Consider the following 21,800-nt stretch of genomic DNA (forward strand, 5'->3'; position numbering starts at 1 on the left):
TGGAAAGAATAACCAGAGAGAAGGGAAATACTCTTTGGAACAACCCTTAAAATTTCAAATAATTTTAAGATTGGAAGTTTAACTTGTTTTATGTGACTATGGCTGTGCTTTTTACTAACATTTTCTATATTTTAATATAAAAGAATGCAGTAATTTTGCAGTCTAAAATCATGCCTCTAAGCATTTTTTTACAATTTCAATGATAAGGGTGCCATTTTATAACATAAATTGTGAAAAACAAGCAAAAAATTGAAAAAAATGACTGTAAAACATGAAACAAATTAGATAGGAAATGTAATGATAGGAGGTGGTACAAAAAGCCAAAACTACCAAATACAAACATAAACTAAACAAGTTAAAAAATAAATTAAAATACTAAAATTGAAACAAGAAAAACATAAAACAAGAGAAGTCATGTTTTTCGTAGCACAAAAGACCTCCTGAACAAGGGCAAAATTTAAAAAAAAAATCGAAAAAAAATATTTGGCCAGTAGAGGGTTAATTACCTGCACCGAGCTTCAGGTTGTTAAAAACTTCAATGTTATATTTAGGGGAGTGTGGGGTAATTTGGACACCCTAAGGAAATTGCTCTGTCACGGGCTGTATGGATATTTTAAAGGAATGTGGATGACACCAGAGGATAAGGGAGACCATATTTGATGGAAAAATGTCATTCATTTCGATAAATTTTGATGAAAAAACCATTTTTATCGCAAAAACTAAAAGGTGTCCAAATTACCCCCACATTTTGGTGTGGGGGTAATATGAACACCCCTATGGGGTAATTTGGACATGCCTTGTGGGGTAATAAGGACATACCTTGTGGGGTAATATGAACACCTTTTGTGGGGTAATTTGGACACATGTTGAAGAATAAGTCTAACATTTGAGTTTTTAGGCATGTTTTTTATCCTTCAACCTGGTTTTGTAATTGCTTTATATTTTGAAGTGTTGTTTTGCTCACAATATTTCATCAAAGATTTAAATAATGATTTTGTGATAGAACTATAATTCAATAGGAAGATAACAAATAGATCAGTGTAGTATACATAATTTAATCATCAATACTGAAATGATTTTAACATTGATTCTGGATTAAGCACAAGTTTAGTTTTTAGTGATTAAGGTATCGTTTATGCTTATGTAAATCAATCTTTATATAGAATTTATTAGCCTGAAAATATATATATTTTTTTATTTTACATTCTGTAGCCCTTCAAACTTAATTATTATTGTAAACCAGTATACAAATTAGAAATGTCAAAGAAATTAATTAAAAGCAATTAACATTAGAGTCTTGTTGAACGCCAAATGTACAGTAATCAGATTTTCATCAATTCGAATATTGGAATGAATTTATCTAAATTAAAAAATAGGGATTTTGTGAAAGTTCTCATTGCTCACATTCCTTTTTGATTGATTTGACATATTAAATCCCTCTAAATTTATCTAAATCCCTTTAAAAACTCATCCAACCATGAAAGTTACTTTTTTGTTGCCTGATAGGTAGACTTTCAGGTATGTCCAAATTACCCCACAAGGCATGTCCAAATTACCCCCATAGCATATTCTATCATAATTTGCAATTTTTGATGATAAAAATGGATAAAATGCACAATTTTTATACGTACATATCTCAGGCATCGTCCAAGCAACCCCCTTAAACAAAAAATGTCCAATTTGTTGCCATATAACCCCTGCAAAACCTTATTTCCTAACCTTCAAATATTAGAATTTAAGGCAGTGCCAACCAGCCTTTGGAAACTTTTACATATTATACCAAAACTATTTAACCTATTCCAACTTTTTTGGTTTGTCCATACTCCTAGCCCATTACTAGTACTAGCCTTATCACTTAAATTGCCGTTTTCACTTTATATCTGAAGAAAACGTGATTTTTAAAGGGGTGTCCAAATTACCCCCACTGTCCATATTACCCCAAACTCCCCTACCAGCAGTCATTGGTCGAACTGTTCAGTGTTTGAGCTTCTGTCAAAATTTTGTCACCCGCGTCCAAACAGCAACTTTTTTCTGATTCCATTCTGTGCGGATGTTTGAACACAAACCCAAGTTCACGTTGAATTTCAAACTTCGATTTGAACTCTGTTAGTTTTGCACGATTTGAACAATTGTTTGGTTTGCACGGTTCTCTCAGCTAAAAATAATTTTTTGTCTCAAAAATTACATAAATTTCAGTAAAACAACTAATTATCGGCTGTAAAAGCTCATTTTTTCATTGAACTCTTTGTTTAAGACAATTGTTTAAACACGGGTTCAAACAGTTGTTCGACGAACCCGACGAACCCTGTTTCAACCAGAACAGTGTTCAAGGTCAAATACGAATGAAGGTTCAAAAGCAAACCAAGTTTGCCAGCGAACTCGTCACCAGGGTTTGATTTCAATGACTGTTTACCCTGTTTACCAGAATATGTGCAAAGTCCTGACCTACAGTGATGTTTGAAGTAAACGTATTAGTGGCAAAAATGCCTCAAAAATTTACATTTTTGAGAAAAAAAGATTTTATGGGTTAAATCCCATGTACAATTCAAATGTAAAGCGCTGGCTTCTGTTACGTCCAATCAAGCTCATATTTGGGATTTGCGCTCACCAGAATAAGCCTCTGAATGCGAATTAATTATGCGCTTTCAACTGTAATTAGTAGACAGCAGATTTGACAAATAAGTTGTTTAAATAGTGGAAATAAGCGAAATGAATGAAAATAGGATTGTATCATTAACCTGGAACATTAAAGAAGAAGCCCCGCAATGTTTTTAAATATTTGAAAAGATAATTGATAATTACCTGTGCTTCCCCTGACATTAAAATGTAGCGTGACATCGTAATACTGGATTTTAAAAAAGGCACACCAAAACAATCCCTACGTTTTTGCCAGTTTGATTTCGACTTGTGACTTGTGCATTGAAGGAAATTTGAGTTTTTGCCAGTCATTTATTTGCGTGACTTGACAAAAAAAGGAGCAGATTTATAAAAAATTTCATAATTGAATCATAATAAAAATGAATTCTTTCATTGAAAAAATCACATTGAAAATTGAAAAAAAAAAACCATTTTCCTTACGTTATAAGAATAAAAGCTTGGTTTTTCGATGCCTCCCAAGCTACGATGCTATAGGGAGGGCTTTAAAAATAAGGATTCGTCAACGATAATATAGAAAGGACTTTATTACATGCACAAGTTTTAGTCACTTTTAACATTTTACAAACTTTGTTTCTTTTTTACGACACCATACCTTCCGATCAATGATAATATAGAAATGACTTCTTAATTATAAACAAAAAGAGAAATACAACAAACCTAAATCGAATTGAAAAAAAATTGGTGAAAGTTGCGAAGTTATAAATCCTGTTTTGAACCATAAAGTTTAAATTTAAAATTAACGCATTTCTTTTAGCTGGGTCGATGGCATCACTGCACAGTGAGCTTTTTCATTGCATGGCTTGCATATTCAGCCGAAGCTTCGCTTTTGAAAGCTTTCGAATCGCTCTTCTCTCAATATCCCATATGGTCTAGTGGCTAGGATATCTGGCTTTCACCCAGAAGGCCCGGGTTCGATTCCCGGTATGGGAAACTTTTTTGGCTGTTTGAAATCTTGTTTTCATCTCAAAAATTACCCTTCTTCCAGGAATACCCCGATTACTACGACATTATCAAGAACCCCCTCGATTTGGACCGGATCGAGCAGAAGCTGCGCAAGAACGCGTACGACAGCGTGGACGAGCTGTCCGCGGACTTTATGCTGATGTTCGAGAACGCGTGCAAGTACAACGAGCCGGACTCGCAAATCTACAAGGACGCCCTGTGCCTGCAGCAGCTGATCATCCAGACGAAGCAGGCCCTGCGCAGCGACGAAACCGTGCCGGATGTGCAGCAGGCGGTGCAGGAGCTGCTGCTGTCGTTGTTCACCACGCTGTACAACTACCAGGACGAGGAGAACCGGTGCTACTCGGATTCGCTGTTTGAGCTGCCGGAGCACGATGAAACGCCCGAGGGGGCGAAGGTTCGTGGGATTTCGTTGGATCTGGTGAAGCGCCGGCTGGACAAGGGCCTGTACAAGCGGCTGGACATGTTCCAGGAGGACATCTTTGCGTGTATGGAGCGGGCGCGGAAGTTGAGCCGGACGGACTCGCAGGTGTTTGAGGACTCGATCGAGCTGCAGTCGTACTTTATCAAGAAGCGGGACGAACTGTGCCGGAACGGGAACGTGCTGGACTCGCCGGCGCTCAGCTACAGTGCGATGCACCTGAGCGCGGCCGTCGAGGCGCTGCGGCAGTCCAAGCTGCTCGAGGAGGAAGCCGACACGGACACGGATGGGGTGGTGAGTGTTGGTGATGAGTGAGACAGTGAAGTCCGTACTAGAAGTGAGCAAATTGAACAGTTTTAACAAACTGGCACCACTGTTGAGAGGCAAAGCTCTCCGTTTCGTTCTCCCTCAGTCGAAACGTTCGGACAAAAAGCACTACAAACACCCCTCTTTCATCAGCCGAAATAGCTCAGTTGGGAGAGCGTTAGACTGAAGATCTAAATGTCCCCGGTTCAATCCCGGGTTTCGGCACATGAGTTGATTTTTTTTTATTGCATTCTTTCCATTTCTCAGCAACCGTCCCAGGGCGAAAGTATGACCATCGACCAGAAGGTGTTCTCCCCCGGGGACTTTGTCTACGTTGACCTTCCGGATAACAAGAGTGAGTGTTGGTTGAGCTTTTTTTGAGTGCAAAATTGACCTTTTCTCGCAGTTCCAGGCATCATGTACATCGAACGGCTGTGGACCAACAGCGAGGGCGTCAAGATGATGTACGGCAACATGGTTCTGCGGCCGTACGAGACGTACCATCTGCAGACGCGCAAGTTCATGGAGCAGGAGGTGTTCAAGAGTGACCAACACCAGGCCGTTCCGCTGACGCAGGCCCAAAACAAGTGTTTCGTAATGCACGTCAAAGACTACTTCAAGATGCGCCCGGAGGGTTTCGCCGACAAGGACGTGTTTGTGTGCGAGTCACGGTACAGCGCTCGGGGCCGGTGCTTCAAGAAGATCAAAACCTGGAACCTGGCCCGCGCCAACGATCCCGTTAAGCTGGTCCCGCGGGAGACTTCGCTGGAGATGCGTCGCGTCATGTCGGTGTTCAAGGAGCGCGTCGAGAAGCACAAGGAAGAACTGTCGGAGCTGCAGATGCAGGAAGCCCTGGTTGAGAAGGACAAACCGAACGTGGTGGTGTTTGTGAACGGCGCCGAAGAGGGTAACGTGTACTACGAACAGTACAACACCGTCTGCAGCGGGGTCGTCAAAACAGGAGACTTTGTGTACGTGGCCACCGAGGGTGGCAAGCAATCCGTGGCGCAGATTCAATCCATCTGGGAGACCAAGGAGTAAGTGTTGATCAAATCTTCTTCCTCTCCAAGCTACAACCTACCAAAACCCTTCCAGCAACAAGTCCTTCTTCCGCGGCCCGTGGCTCCTAACTCCACCGGAAGTCCCCGGCACCATCAGCAAGCTGTTCTACCGCCAGGAGATGCTGCTCTCGACGGTGCAGGAAACCACGCCGACCGTGGCCATCGTGGGACGGTGCGCCGTCCTCGAGCATCACGAGTACATTACACGTGAGTGACCGCAAAGGACCTCCCACAAACCCTCTTTTTTTTCAAATAAACACACTTTGTAATTTGCAGGCCGTCCCACGGAGATTGCCGAGCCGGACGTGTTCCTGTGCGAGTCGATCTACGACGAGATGAAGAAGCAGATTCGCAAGGTCGTGCCGGGGAATCTGAAGCGCTTCAACCACACCCAGGCGGTCACGACCGACGAGATATTCTTTTTCCGGCGGCCGATTAATCCACCGAAGGTGAGTTCGATGGGTGTGTGTGTGTGAGAGCAAGCGCGCTTGTGTGTCTGTGTGTAGATGTGCCACCAAATAGTTTTTAGTAGAAATCACCTGTTTTACAGTGAGCTTTTTCTCTTTCTCTTTTTGTTTCTTTCTTGTTTCCGTTTTGTGTGTTTTCTTCTTTTCTTCTTGTTGCAGGTGTCCTGTGGGGAGATCCTCGCCGGACAGGAGAATCGGACACTCGGTCTGGGCGATCTGGTAAGCGAAGCGTTACTTTTGTGGCATTGAGTGCTGGTTGAATAACACGTTTGAGTGAGAAGGTTTTTCTTGATTACCAGCTTGTTTTGAATCAGTGATGAGTCATGAGTAAAAGTGTCATCTGTGTGTGTCCTCACTTTGTTATTTACTTTATTTTTTCAGTTCAGAATAACATAGTCCAGTCCAGAAAAATAATATTTTGTGCCACTGAGTCAAAAATTCAAACCAACGCAAACAAATAATTCTTCAAAAAACAAAATGTCCGATTTTAAAATTTTTACATTCAAAATATTCAGAATTTAAATCAAATTCATTGTTTGAATTTGAGAAATTCAAGCTGATCTAGGGTTTTTTTTTCTCAAAATTTATTTTCCCTAAAAGAGCATGCAGCTAGCAACATCTAAACTTAGAAACATGTACCCTCCCTGTAAAGGCTTATGAATTGATCTCAGTTTAAAGGTTCTCCAAATCTCTGAATTACAAATGTAACATCCTGGAGCAGAACTGTTAAATTCTAATAAACAACAATTGAATTGAATTGAATTGAAATTCAAGCTGCTTGTTCCTATTGATTTGGCCCATTTACATTGTTTTCCTTGAATCCAAAATTAAAAAAATAATAATTATTTCATTTTTAGTAATGTTGTAATATTTGCAGTATTAAACTTTAAAATCTTAGAATGGGTATTTTAACCCTTCATTTCGATTACAAATTAAATTTTTCGTCAAAAATATTCAACAGTACATTCCAACCACGAAAATCCGCTACTAAAGGAGGTATTAGACTATGGTAAACAAACAAACAAACTCGCACTTTTTTTTCACGGAAAAATTGCAAACAAAGCCAAATGTATTCAGACTGATGTTTCTGCAAACCAGGATTGCGATAAAATTATCGAGGTTCGATAACGATAGTTCTATCGTTATCGTTATCCCCATAATTCTATCGGCGATAATTTTATCGACGAAAATGGTCGATAACTTATGAGCAATTCTCTACGAAATCGGTCTTTTTTCTTCAATTTTAATTTTTGTATTTTTTAATCCGGCTGAAACTTTTTTGGTGCCTTCGGAATGCCCAAAGAAGCCATTTTGCATCATTAGTTTGTCCATATAATTTTCCATACAAATTTGGCAGCTGTCCATACAAAAATGATGTATGAAAATTCAAAAATCTGTATCTTTTGAAGGAATTTTTTGATCGATTTGGTGTCTTCGGCAAAGTTGTAGGTATGGATATGGACTACACTGGAAAAAAAAATGATACACAGTGAAAAAAAATTTGTGATTTTTTTATTTAACTTTTTATCACTAAAACTTGATTTGCAAAAAAAAACACTATTTTTAATTTTTTTATTTTTTTATATGTTTTAGAGGACATCAAATGCCAACTTTTCTGAAATTTCCAGGTAGTGTTCAATACTGATTTTTTCAAAAAATCTAAATTTTTGTCGCAAAAATTGTTTAACTTCATTTTTTGATGTAAAATCAAATTTGCAATCAAAAAGTACTTTAGTGAAATTTTGATAGAGTGCACCGTTTTCAACTTAAATCCATATTTAGATGACTTTTTTGAAAATAGTCGCAGTTTTTCATTTTTTTTTAAATAGTGCACATGTTTGCACACTTTTGGAAAAATATTTTTGAAAAGCTGAGAAAAGTCTCTACATTTTGCTTCTTCTGACTTTGTTGATACGACCTTTAGTTGTTGAGATATTGCAATGCAAAGGTTTAAAAACTGGAAAATTGATGTTTTCTAAGTCTCACCCAAACAGCCCACCAATTTTAAATGTCGATATCTCAGCAACTAATGGTCCGATTTTCAATGTTACTATATGAAACTTTTGTGAAATTTTCCGATCTTTTCGAAAACAATATTTTCAAAATTTTCAAATCAAGACTAACATTTCAAAAGGGTCAAACATTCAATATTACGTTCTTTTTAAAATGTTAGTCTTGGTTTATAATTTTTGAAAATATTGTTTTCGAAAAGTTCGGCAAATTTCACAAATGTTTCATATATTAACATTGAAAATCGGACCATTAGTTGCTGAGATATCGACATTGAAAAATGGTGGGCTGTTTGGGTGAGACTTAGAAAACATCAATTTTCCAGTTTTTAAACCTTTGCATGGAAATATCTCAGCAAGCAAAATATAGAGAATTTTCTCAGGGGACCATCCATAAACCACGTGGACACTTTTTCGGGAATCTGTTACCCTCCCCCCCCCCCTTCGTGGACAATTGTCCATACAAAAATTTTTATTTTGTATGGATCGCGGACAATCGCCATACCCCCTGAAGTGTCCACGTGGTTTATGGATGGTCCCCAGTTTTTCAAAAATATATTTTTCAGAAGTGTACAAACATGTGCACTAATTTAAAAAAAATGAAAAACTGAGACTATTTTCAAAAAAGTCACCTAAATATGGATTTAAGTTGAAAACGGTGCACTTTATAAAAATTTCACTAAAGTACTTTTTGATTGCAAATTTGATTTTACATCGAAAAATGAAGTTGAAAAATTTTTGCGACCAAAATTTCGATTTTTTGAAAAAATCATAACTCGTTCAAAGATTTTTTGCACAACCTGGAAATTTCTGAAAAGTTGGCATTTTATGTCCTCTAAAAGTTTTAGAGTAAAACACATCAAAAAATTAAAAAAATTAAAAATAGTGTTTTTTTGCAAATCAAGTTTTAGTGATAAAAAGTTAAATAAAAAAATCACCAATTTTTTTTACCGTGTATCATTTTTTTTCCAGTGTAGTCCGTATCCATACCTACAACTTTGCGGAAGACACCAAATCGATCAAAAAATTCCTTCAAAAGAAACAGATTTTTGAATTTTCATACATCATTTTTGTATGGACAGCTGCCAAATTTGTATGGAAAATTATATGGACAAACTAATGATGCAAAATGACTTCTTTGGGCATACCGAAGGCACCAAAAAAGTTTCAGTCGGATTAAAAAATACAAAAAAGAAATCGAATGACCGAAACCCTAGAGAACTGCTCTTATATTTAATATATTTTTTTTAAATTGACTTAAACCAACCAAATTATGTTGAATTTTCAAGCTTCCTCTCAGTAAATATTTTTTTTTATAAATAGGTTTTACGCCGACTCGGTTTTGAGGTTAGAAATTTGACAGCTTGGCTGCACTGTTTTCATTTTTTGCACGTGTGTTTCAGTAAAAATGTGTATGCGTGTGCACTCGTGACGTCACGCTGTAAAACCTTATATGGTGAGTTTCAATGCATAAATACTAAAAAAAATCACAAAATACCTAATTTTTTTTAAAGCACTCGAGTTTTTTTTGTAATTTGCAATTTGGGTATCAATCGATTCGAAATTTTGAATGCATTTTTTTTTTGAATGAAATAATAAAATTTTTACAAATACCGTATTTTCTCGAAAATACTCAAATTTGTATTATTCGCAATATCAAACGATTCGAAATTTTGCATGTATTTGAACGTTTTAGAGTTTTTTGAATGAAATACTCAAATTTTCACAAAATACCGTATTTCCTCGAAAATTCAGATTTTTTTTTATAATTCGCAATATGGGTATCAAATGATTCAAAATTTTGCATTTTTTTTAACTGTTTTAGAGTTTTTTTTAATGAAATACTCAGATTTTTACAAAATACCGTATTTCCTCGAAAATTCAGAATTTTTTATAATTCGCAATATAGGTATCAAAAGGTTCGAAATTTTAAATGATTTGGAAATTTTTGAATGAAATACAATTTTTTTACAAAACCCGTATTTTCTCGAAAACACTCATTTTTTTATAATTCGCAATATGGTTACCAAAAGATTCGAAATTTTGCATGTATTTTAAATATTTTAGAGTTTTTTGAATAAAAAAACAAGGTAAAATGTCTCTGCGTGAAAAAATTAGTATTTCATAAAAAAAAACTCTGAAACAGTTAAAATACAAGCAAAATTTCGTTTGATACCCATATTGAGAATTATAAAAAAAAATTTAGTATTTTCGAGAAAATACGGTATTTTGTGAAAATTTAAGAATTTCTTTCAAAAAACTCTGAAGTTGAAATACATGCAAAATTTCGAATCGTTTGATACATATATTGCGAATTTAAAAAAATTTAGTATTTTCGAGAAAATACGGTATTTTGTGAAAATTTTAGTATTTCATTCAAAAAAAAAAACTCACTCTCAAACAGTTCAAATACATGAAAAATTTCGAATCGTTTGATATTGCAAATTATAAAAATTTGAGTACTTTAAAAAAATAATAGGGGAAATTCTCGTATGTTTGGCAGGTTAAGCACTCGCCCCTAACTCTATCCAATTAGCTGATTTTCACTTTTTAAGCAACTAATTTTGCAAAACTTTCGATAGAAACTTGCTTGCTCACTTCTTATTGAGCTATTTATCATTCGATTTCAGTTGCAAACGCTTTTAATTAGCTTCAATTGGATGTCAAAGTTCTGACCTGCCAATATTAGAGGCCGTCGCTGGAATTAGATGCTGTCCCCTACGGTATTTTGTGATTTTTTTAGTATTTATACTTTGAAACTTACCATATTATCGAAAAAATGTTTACTAAGAGGAAGCTTGAAAATTCAACATAATTTGGGTGGTTTAGTCAATTTTAGAATTATATTAATCATGAGATATCGTCCGTTATCGTCGAAAAAATTATCGCGTACCGACGAGAACGATAACCATTATTGTTATCGTTAGAAGATAATACTATCGACGATAATTTTATCGATTACCAACCTTGCTTAGTAAATATTTTAAAGGTTAAACCTAAAATCAATTAAGGCATAGCAAATATTTTCTTTTCTTTTTTTGTTTATTCGCATGAAATTTAAACAAGATTAAGGTTGATTTTCATTATCGATAAACTTACCTATCAAATGAAATCCAATCGTATTTCATGTTGAAAAGCAAAAATTTTTTTTTTTACTTTTGAAAACATGAATTCTAAAGGAAATGTGTCATTATAAATGTGGCACCCTTGTTGGGTCAGGCCACACCGGATCTCCGGGATGTCCGTCCTGGTTCCCTCACTCTCCTTCTTCCTCCACTCACTCTACTCTAATCTGCCCTGATGACAGTTCTCCACTCTCTCGTCATCCGACCTACCCGTCACTGACATCGCGCGTGACTACCCGACCAGAATGCTACAGAGATTACCCGATCAGAATACTGTACTTCTAATGGATCACCACATCTCGTTTTTTCTACAGACAGATAATTTCTATATCAAAGTGAGCATCTTTGCACCATAAAGCCTCATCTACAATCTAATTCCGACAAGATCTTCAGAAACAATCACCATATCTTAGATTGCAAGGCAGATATCAATAATGGTTGTGTCACGTGTATATGACATTGTATTGAAGGTGCATTCTGAGATTGTAGATGAGACGTAACATCGATAGCACAAAACTCAACCCAGGGGTATGACAATCGTTTAACATCGACATTTTTTCATTCCCTAGATCAAACTATGTCGCAAGAGACAGGTTTCGATAGGTTGCGGTATTTCGTTTTATGACTACATTATCTTTGGCTCAAACCTGCCGTTCATCATTGTGGGAGTGGGTTGTGTAATTAAAGAATTATATCTTTTATCTTACTTGACAAGATTTGATGCTTTTTGAACAACATTTATTTTATTTAAGAATACCGCATATCCTACCTTTTCATTATTTTATTTATTTTTTTTATTTTTTTTCTTACTTTTTTTTTATGAAAATTGAAACTAAAGTTAGGTCTTTCATTTACAATTCCTTTTCGGGCTCAAGGCTCCGATTCTCATAGGCTTCCTTATTTTGACCTTGTTTTGAATACCGGATTGAGGCTCTTTTTTAACGTTTGAATTCGAGCTCTAATACTATACAAAATTCTATCGAGCGCGAAGCTTCCTGTCTTTCTCAATGAGTTCAAAGCTGAGAGCGTATATAGTTTTATCGACCTTGGAGTTTATGGTTCCGAACTCTTGACCCTTATTTAAGAGCTTTAGGCTTATTTCCGAGCTCGTTGCTCATTTATTGTTCCAGCCAGTAACTCTACCTGTTCTGTTTTTTTTTAGATCTTGTGGCTTAAATTTGTTTTTCAAAAACGAGGCTCGAGCCAAGATTTTTCTTATTTTGTTTTTTTTTACGAGCTCATGGCTCAGTTGACGTGTCTGTAGCTCGGCGCTCTCGACGCTCAGATTTTTTTTTTAAAGATCTCGTAGCGCAGACTCCTGAGGAGCTGAATGCTTTGAGTTTTGTTGTTTTTTTTAAGGGGTTCGAAACTCACACTCCTGAAAGCTCGAGCTCGAAGCTCGGTGATTATTATTATTTTTTTTAAGAGCTCTAAGCTCGGAGTTTTTTTTTAACGAGCTCGAAGCTCCGGGTTTTTTTTAACAACCTCGAAGCCCACATTCCTTAAGAGCTCGAAGCTCGGAGTTTGTTTTTTTTTTACGAGCTCGAAGCTCAGAGGTTTTTGTTTTGTTTAAGGAGCTCAAAGCTCAACCTCGGGCTCGAAGCCCAATCCCGAGCTCGAAGCTCAATGTCCCGAGCTCGAAGCTCAATATCCCGAGCTCGAAGCTCAATGTCCCGAGCTCGAAGCTCAATCCCGGGCTCGAAGCCCAATCCCGAGCTCGAAGCTCAATATCCCGAGCTCGAAGCTCAATATCCCGAGCTCGAAGCTCAATCCCGAGCTCGAAGCTCAATCCCGGGCTCGAAGCCCAATACCCGAGCTCGAAGCTCCATCCCGGGCTCGAAGCCCAATCCCGGGCTCGAAGCCCAATATCCGAGCTCGAAGCTCCATCCCGGGCTCGAAGCCCAATCCCGGGCTCGAAGCCCAATATCCGAGCTCGAAGCTCCATCCCGGGCTCGAAGCCCAATACTCGAGCTCGAAGCTCCTCCCCGGGCTCGAAGCCCAATACCCGAGCTCGAAGCTCCACCCCGGGCTCGAAGCCCAATATCGAGCAAAAAACTCTCAGACTCCCAACAACCAATTGTTTTTTTTGTTTACACTTGCCATACCGTTCGGTGTCGTCGTCGATTTTGTTCAGGAATCATCATAATACGGTAGTCACTGAAGTATTTTTTTAATAAAAGCGACTTTGACGTAGTGAGGTAATTTTTGCACTACTTTCGTTCTTCTTTTACTACACCTGCTCGTTGTTTTTGTTTACATCACTTTTCGTCACTGATTGAGGATAACCAAACCGGACCTGATGGATTCGGGACCATTTGGAGGATCCCATCCTCGTCGCCACTTGTGGCACCCTTGTTGGGTCAGGCCACACCGGATCTCCGGGATGTCCGTCCTGGTTCCCTCACTCTCCTTCTTCCTCCACTCACTCTACTCTAATCTGCCCTGATGACAGTTCTCCACTCTCTCGTCATCCGACCTACCCGTCACTGACATCGCGCGTGACTACCCGACCAGAATGCTACAGAGATTACCCGATCAGAATACTGTACTTCTAATGGATCACCACAATAAAAATATTTCAAGATTTTTTTTTCTATAATGTCCCATGCAAATAAGAGGAAAACCTTGAATTCTGTTTGCTCTGGTTTTTTTTATTGAAATTACATTAAAAAAATTAAAAATACTGACAACATGCTTTGTAGAATTAACGATAAAAAAAAACAAATTTAAAAAGGAATCATTTGAATTGACACCGCCCTGAGGACTAATTTCTATGTCAAAAATGATTTTTTATACACGAATGTGTTGAAATTTTGTTATTTTTTGTTCAAAGGTAAGGACAATGCAGATATTTTTCAATGTGTTGTCCCTAGACTCTGTCATAAAAAATACGGGTCAGAATTCCAACTTTTAATGAAAAAGTAGTTTTAATATGCATTATACGCAGCACAGTTGGTTTTCAATATATTTTTTTTGCAATTCCGTCGTGAAACTACTTACTTTTCCTGTCATTCTTGAACGACGAAAAAGCCTACTTTTCTGTACCAAAAATAACAGAATCGAATAGCAAGACTTTTCAAAATAAATGCTGAAAAGTTCTACTTTTCAGCACTCAAATGGGTGCTGAAAAGTTGAATTTTTCAGCACTTGTTTCGAAAAGTAACACTTTTCAAAATTTTTTTGATTTGAACGATTTATTGACAAAATACATGAAAATTTGATATAAAATTTCACTCAGTGTGTGTTTTTTGGAATTGCAAAAAATGTTGTATGGAACTCGTTGCAAAACTTGATTTTTTCAGCACTCTTCGTATTTATCCAACTCGGTGAACCTCGTTGGATAAATGTACGACTCGTGCTGAAAAAATCCTCTTTTTGCAACTTGTTGCATAAACTACTATTTTGAATCTTTGTTTTGACGATGTCTTAGTTAAATCAATGAGTGCTTTGTTATGAAGTATTTTTTTTAATAATATTGTTATTCTTATATTTTTTATTTAAAACTTTTTTAACAGTTTATGATTTGCATTCAACGTTTGAGTAAGAAATGCCCATTATTTGAGGTTCTGGAAAAGTCGTGAAAAAGTCGGTAATTCAAAAATGGAATTTAAGTGCCCACCCTGGTTTTCTGTCATTCATCGCCAAAAATAACAGTACTGAAAAGAACCTTTTAGCATCCAAAAGTTTAATTTTTCAGCATGTGTTTCAAAAATTAATATTTTTCCATACTGACTTATAGTTTGACACTAAACTTGACGGCAAGTAACATGCAAGCGGGGAAAACGTGTAGGGCCAAGGGATCATCCATAAACCACGTGGACAATTTTTTTAAATCTCAGAATTGGATAAATGTACGACTCGTGCTGATCAACAACAAATGGAATTAAATTTTGTGTTACCAATTTATACTTGAAGATCAGGGTGGCCACTCAAGTCTGGAAATCGGGAATAACGGGAAAAAGTCTGGAATTCGTCAAAATCCATAAAAAATCGGGCAAATGTCTGGAATTTCAAGCTTTCTTGTTTGAAAATTATTTTCTAACTCTTGAAGGATTTTCTATTTCTGAATGAAAAGGCCATTTAACACATTGAAAATCCTGATAAATATTGAATGCATTTGTCCAAGATTTTCATAATATTTTTTATGAATCAACAGATTTTTACAAATTTTTGTTTATCAAACAAAATCCATTTATAAAAATAAAATAAACTAAAAACAGCAACAAAGTTAATAAAAGACTAATTGAAAAATAAAACCTAATGTTAAAGAATATGGCCAGCTTAAAGTTATGATTCTGTTTTAATATTGATTGAGTAGTTGAACAATGATTCCAAAAGTTTGGCAATGATTTTTTTGTGGATAATTTTCATTAAGTCATTTCTAACATATTTTCCAAATGTTTATTTTGAACTTTTTTTTGTGAGTATGGGTAAATTAATATAGATTCAGCTAGATTTTCAGTTATCGGAAAACTTAAATGTCGTATAAAATCCAATCGTTGTTCGTTCTGAATAAAAAATAGTTTTTTTTACGTTTTGTAAACATGAAAAAAATTATTAAAAATCAAAAAAGCAAATAAAAAAAAATTGATTTAAGATATTGCAATAGTAGTTTATGCAACAGGTTGCAAAAAGAGGATTTTTTCAGCACGAGTCGTACATTTATCCAACGAGGTTCACCGAGTTGGATAAATACGAAGAGTGCTGAAAAAATCAAGTTTTGCAACGAGTTCCATACAACATTTTTTGCAATTCCAAAAAACACACACTGAGTGAAATTTTAAGTCAAATTTTCATGTATTTTGTCAATAAATCGTTGAAATATAAAAAGGTTGAAAAGTGTTACTTTTCGAAACAAGTGCTGAAAAGTTCAACTTTTCAGCACCCATTTGAGTGCTGAAAAGTAGAACTTTTCAGCATTTATTTTGAAAAGTGTTGCTTTTGGATTCTGTCATTTTTGGTACAGAAAAGTAGGCTATTTCGTCGTTCAAGAATGACAGGAAAAGTAAGTAGTTTCACGACGGAATTGCAAAAATATGTTTAAAGAGTTTGTCTCTTCGAACATTTCGCATCAAATAAGTTGTTAAACATGGAATCTTATCAAACTGATTTTTTTTTCATTTTTCATTTCATTTCATTTTTCATTTCAGACAAATACTGATAACTGGATACATCAGCATTGATAAAAAAAAATCAATATCAATATTTACAAAATTTAGAAGGGAACTTATTTTTTTCTAAGCGATTTCCTTGATATTTTTCTAAATTCTTTAAAATTATGAAGTTTGTTGTTGGGTTTCTTTTTTTACGAAAATTGTAAATAGTTTGTTTTTTTATTTGTTTAGATTTTTTTGATGGATGGTATTAACTTTTTTTATAAAGAGTTGTGTGTTTAATTATTTAGATAAGAAAGGCCTATTTTTTCGAGTTTTTGGAAAAGTCGGGAATTTGAAAATGGGATTTGAGTGGTCACCCTGCTTAAAGATGTAATCAAGCCAAAACCAATCCCTCAACCAAAATTCACTCATCAACTCATACCAACAAATAAATCACATGCCCATACAATCATCATACACGTTCACCAACTCACCACAAATCAAATTTCTTCCCCAACCGCGCTCCACGCCCGACTCATTCCAGGACTGCAAGGACGAGTTCGGCATCATCGACGACTCGATCGATGGGCCACCGTCGATCGGTTCCGACATGCTGATGACGGCTTCGCCGATTCCGTCGAACGCCCTCGGCACCCCCCAGACGGGCACGGGGAAAAAGGACAAAAAGGCGGGCAAAAAGCTCGTCACCGGGTACATTCTGTACTCGAGCGAACACCGGAAGGGCATCTGCGCCTCGAATCCGGACTGCACCTTCGGCGAGGTGTCCCGCATCGTGGGTAACGAGTGGCGATCGCTGCCGGACCACGAGAAGGCGGCGTGGGAGCAGCGCGCGTCCAAAATCAACGAGGAGAACGCGGCCAAGCATGCGGCCGAGTTTGGCGAAAGCAACTGCCCGAGTCCGGCGCCGGGCAAATCGGACGGACCGTTGGTGCAGGAAATTACCACGAATCATGTAGGGTTACTTGTTACATTTTTAAAAATCTATATTTTTCATTGCTGATTTTTTATGTTTAGTGTAGCTTTTATTTATGTTTAATGTTTCTTTTTTTTAATTGATGGCAAGAATAATTCCAGCGACTATTTCTGGCTTTGACGAAACTTTTCAGGCATGTTAAACAATACACCTACTGTTAAATTCAAACTATTGATTCCCTCTTTCTCCAGTTTTGTCACATTTAGTCGTGATCGTGCGATGATGTCGCACATGAATTTTGGGCGCTGAGTTATAGACGTCTCAAAATCTACAGGGAGAAATGATGCGTGGACATACCGTGCCAAACGCTGCAGCCCAGTCACGAATGCAAGAATGAATTTGTGCGATGAAATGTTTTCAGAAAATACACCAAAATTTATGGAGCAATTCCAGCTCAAATCAGGACTTTTTCTGGTACTTTTGTACCCGACCCTTTACGATTTCAATGAAACTTTTTAGGCATGTTATCCTAGGCCTATATAAGCCATTTTTGTGTATATGGAGCCAATTTAACTCGAAGATGACATTTGAGAAGGGCGTAAGTAATTTAAATATTTTTGTATTTTGTATTTTGAAAATTACTGTAACTCAAAGTAGTAACTCAAAAAGTGGTCAAAGACAAACTTTTAGGAAATTAGCCCGTCCAATGGCTCGAGAGTCGACTCGATATCTGTAAGATCATACATCCAATTGAAATGTGGTCAAAGACAAACTTATGGGAAATTGGACGAGCTTTCCGGTAAAAATATTTACGAGACTGAAAAATCAAGTCTGTCATATAGAAATTCCAAAAAACCATCAAAAAACCTATTTTTTCAACATTTTTATTTTTAAAACCGCTGTAACTTCACAAGGATTGGACTTAAGACAATGGTCAATATGGAGACTTTTATGTAAAATTGTCTGGAAAATCGAACCCCGTATTCGGTTTTTGAAAATTTTGACGTTCAGAGCACTTTTCAAAAAAACAGTCTCAGTAAATGATTTTTGTATTTTTTTAGGTGAGTTGCTCCATTCTGCATTTTTCGTGAGTCTTTTTGTAACATCTTAGGATATCTTTACAAAAATTTTGAACGAAAAAAAATCGTGGGCTCTCCCTTAAATTTGACTTTTAAACTTAAAAATCAAAAAATCTCATAAAAGTTGGGTGTTTTTTTCTTTCAGTGTATTTTTATCGAAAAGCCCGTCAAATTTCCTACATGTTTGTCTTTGACCACTTTTTGATACGATGCAACGGCTTCGAGATACAGAAATATTTAAATTCCGAATTACAAAAATATTTAAAACACTTACGCCCTTCTCAAATGTCATTATCATGTTAAACTGGCTCCATATACACAAAAATAGCTTATATAATCGTAGGATAACATGTCTACAAAGTTTCATTGAAATCGGAGAGGGTCGAGAAAAAAGTACCTGAAAAATTCCTGTTTTGGGCTGGAATTGCTCCATATGGAAATTGAAAAAAACCATCAACAAACCTATTTTTCCAACATTTTTATTTTTAAAACCGCTGTATCTTCACAAGGATTGGACATAGAACAATGGTCAATATGGAGACATTTATGTAGAATTGTCTGGGGAATCGATTCCCACTATCGGTTTTTGAAAATTTTTACGTTTAGACCACTTTAAAAAAAACAGTTTTAGTAAATGATTTTTTGTATTCTTTTGGGAGAGACATAACATCCTGCATTTTTCTTGAGTCTTTTTGTTACATTTTTTGCTATTTCCTCAAAAATTTTGAACGAAAAAATATCGTGACATCACCTTCAAATTTAACTTTCAAACTTAAAAGTTGAAAAATCTCATGGAAGTGGCGTGTATTTTTCTTTCAGTGTATTTTTTTTTAGAAAGCCCGTCCCAATTCCTACAAGTTTATCTTTGTCTACTTTTTGATACGCTTTGAGTTACAGTAATTTTCATGGATCGTGAAATTACGATGAAAATTTCAAGTTATACTATGTAAATGAATCAATGTGTAAACAGCGAGTCCCGCCAGTTGATGTTTACATTAGGGACGAGTCGAATAGACTCTTTGTTTACAATTAAGCATTGGCACATTGTTTTGGTCGATTTGTAATAACAATTTCAAATATTATAAAAATGTAAACAAAAAAAAAATAAAATAGAATTTAAAAAAAAATACAAAAACTGCAAAGATTTAACAAAAATCTAAAAACATGAAAATTATAAAAAATCTGAAAATAAAGAAAAATTGAAAAATTCTAATAACAAAAAATATTTTAGTTAAATGTTATTTTCAAACGCCTAATATTTTTAAACTTTTGAAAATAAAAAAAAAACAGGTAATTTTGAAAAATTTTTAAGTTCATAAAATTTGAATCCCAAAAATAAAAAAAAAAACAAAAATTCCGGAGCCACATTAGACAAGGGCGAAAAAGCATTTTGACAGCTGCAACTTTAAAAAAAAACGAGACAACAAGTAACTATTTAACAAACCCCGAAGTGTTGAGATGTAGCTGGGGAGGCCAGCTATAGTTTTACACTTCGAGTTTTGTGAAAAAGTTTCCTGAAGAATAGATCGAACTGTCAAAATGCTTATCCGCCCTTTTCTCGTATTGCTCCAGAATTCAAAAAAAATTAAAAAATAAAATAAATATAGATTTTAAATTTTAAAAAGCATTTTTTTAATTTTAAATGAATAAAAAAATTAATTGTGATTTTTTTAAAACACTTAATTCTTTTTATATCTTTGACTTTTTTTTTAAATTAGGTATTTTTTTTACTTTTTAGAATTTTTTATATTTTTTGCATTTTTTTCATTTTAAAGTTATTTTTTTTTAGTTTTCCCTTTTTTTTTACTAATTTAAATGTTTAAAATTAGAATGTTCGACATTTCAATTTTAGAATTCTTAATTTAAGGTGAAGCCGTTGATCATTTTCGAAGAAAATTGATCATCACTATAAAATATTCTGTATTAAATTCAATTTAACGAATTTCTGCACCAAAATGAATCAGCATGTGCCGGTTGTTGCCTTCTGGAAGCCACTGAAAGAATTTTTGATCTAAATCAAATGTGTTTCAAAATTTATATAATTTTGTGGTTCAATCATTGACGTCCTAGTTGGCAATCATTGATTAATGACGATTTCCATAACTTTGCAAGGAATGGGATAATCGCTACCAAAAGGAATCAGCATGTGTAGGGCACTATTCTAAACAACTTGTAGAAGGAATTTTGTCAAAAATTGATAGCGACGCAAAATTTATATCTTTGAACAAAAAATCATGGCAATGATGGAAGTCTTCACGTTAATTTTTTTTTAAGATTTGACTTTTCATTTTTTATTTTTTTTTTTATTTTGATTTTTTGAAAACAAGTTTCGAACAAATATCGATCAAAAAGTAGATCGGGAAATTACGATCGAATGATCTCAATTACAATTTACCGTTCAAAAAATAAGATCGTAATATTTCGTGCAAGGTTACGAGCGAGTGCAATAATTACCACGACAATTTTTTTTGGATTTTGGATTTTTTTTAAACCGCCTTAAGTCAATATTAAAAAAAAACATCAAAGATGCAAAAGAAAAAACTTAAAAAAAAAAACTTCAGACTTGAGAGAAAAAGGAAAAAAATCCCATTGTGACGGCAGGCTGTTTGAGTGTTGAGTTCGGCATTCTTTCGTATCAACTTTGTGTGTGTCAACTGACGATCGCTTCCAAATGACGATCATGATCGTTGATGCCAGTAGACATCCAACGATCGGGTTTATGGGAGCGTTCTTTTATTACGTAACGCAAAATATTGGGTTTTTGACCTCCCCCTCTCTCCCTATCAAACAAATCGTTACATCTAACTGCGTTACGTAATAAAAGAACGCTCCCTATTATGATACCTGATTCCCGAGCTTTACCAAATATCAGGCAATCTCTGTCAGTGACCGATCCTTTTACAACAAAACAAAATAATAAAGCCTGGCATATTCGAACAATAACTCTGTTGTTTAACATGCCAAAAATGTTTCGTCAAATGTTCTGCGATGGTAGTCTGGCCTATAATTGATTCAGACGTTAATTCTTTTTATCACTTCCCCTCCCAAACAGGTGTACGAGTGCAGCTGGGACAAGTGCGACTACCAGTTCGAGGACCCGTTCGACTGCATGGAGCACTGCGTCACGGACGTCACCGGCTGCGTGTATAAAACGTTCATGAAGGCCGCCGAGCAGGAGTTTTCGTGCATCTGGCGCGGATGTGCCCGCCTTAGGCGCAGCATGCCACCCTTTCCGCACATGCAGCGGCTGGTGAAGCACGTCCGGGAGGTCCACCTGACGAAAACCCCGGCCAAGTTTGTCGCCCCGTCCGATCGCAGCAAGAACTTTGTGTACGCCAAGCGACAATCGATCTCGCAGGCGCACCCCTCGACGATGAAGCATAGGCCGTCGGCGGCGGGGTTGGGGCCTGCAGGAGGGTCGGCCTCGTCGTCACAGGTTCCGGTGGCCGCGGCAAGTCCGACCGTGGAAGGTGCGGCCGGGTCGGGGGGAGGTGGAACTGCTCAGGGCGGCGGCCAGTCTGTTGCGGGAGCCGGATCAGCTGGAGCTAACAATCAGTCAAGTAATTTAATACCTGCGCCGTATTATAATTGTGAGTTTTGGTTTGTTGATTTGATTTTTTCTTTTATTTTGCATTATTTTATTTGGGTACGTACGCCAGGAGAATTTCAAACATTAAATTT

The 21,800-nt window shown here is 36.2% G+C and overlaps 1 protein-coding gene and 2 non-coding genes across 5 annotated transcripts in view; all 3 read left to right on the plus strand.

Annotated features, from left to right (window-relative positions):
* LOC6039150 (protein polybromo-1) overlaps positions 1 to 21,800 on the plus strand; it is a 28,263-nt gene that overhangs the window by 5,216 nt on the left and 1,247 nt on the right. For 2 of the 3 annotated variants that reach the window (XM_038266246.1, XM_038266247.1), the window contains exons 7-14: positions 3,644 to 4,336; positions 4,616 to 4,703; positions 4,755 to 5,385; positions 5,444 to 5,616; positions 5,686 to 5,858; positions 6,036 to 6,095; positions 16,651 to 17,079; positions 21,172 to 21,709. In XM_038266246.1, coding sequence (XP_038122174.1) covers positions 3,644 to 4,336; positions 4,616 to 4,703; positions 4,755 to 5,385; positions 5,444 to 5,616; positions 5,686 to 5,858; positions 6,036 to 6,095; positions 16,651 to 17,079; positions 21,172 to 21,709 — 2,785 coding nt within the window. The remainder of the gene's footprint in view (positions 1 to 3,643; positions 4,337 to 4,615; positions 4,704 to 4,754; positions 5,386 to 5,443; positions 5,617 to 5,685; positions 5,859 to 6,035; positions 6,096 to 16,650; positions 17,080 to 21,171; positions 21,710 to 21,800) is intronic. The other variant, XM_038266248.1, reaches the window with a different exon arrangement.
* On the plus strand, positions 3,517 to 3,588 carry Trnae-uuc. Its single transcript has one exon. It is a non-coding gene; the product is annotated as a tRNA-Glu (tRNA).
* On the plus strand, positions 4,501 to 4,573 carry Trnaf-gaa. The gene has a single exon. It is a non-coding gene; the product is annotated as a tRNA-Phe (tRNA).

Source organism: Culex quinquefasciatus, chromosome 3 (assembly GCF_015732765.1).
Source record: "Culex quinquefasciatus strain JHB chromosome 3, VPISU_Cqui_1.0_pri_paternal, whole genome shotgun sequence".
Lineage (NCBI taxonomy): Eukaryota > Metazoa > Arthropoda > Insecta > Diptera > Culicidae > Culex > Culex quinquefasciatus.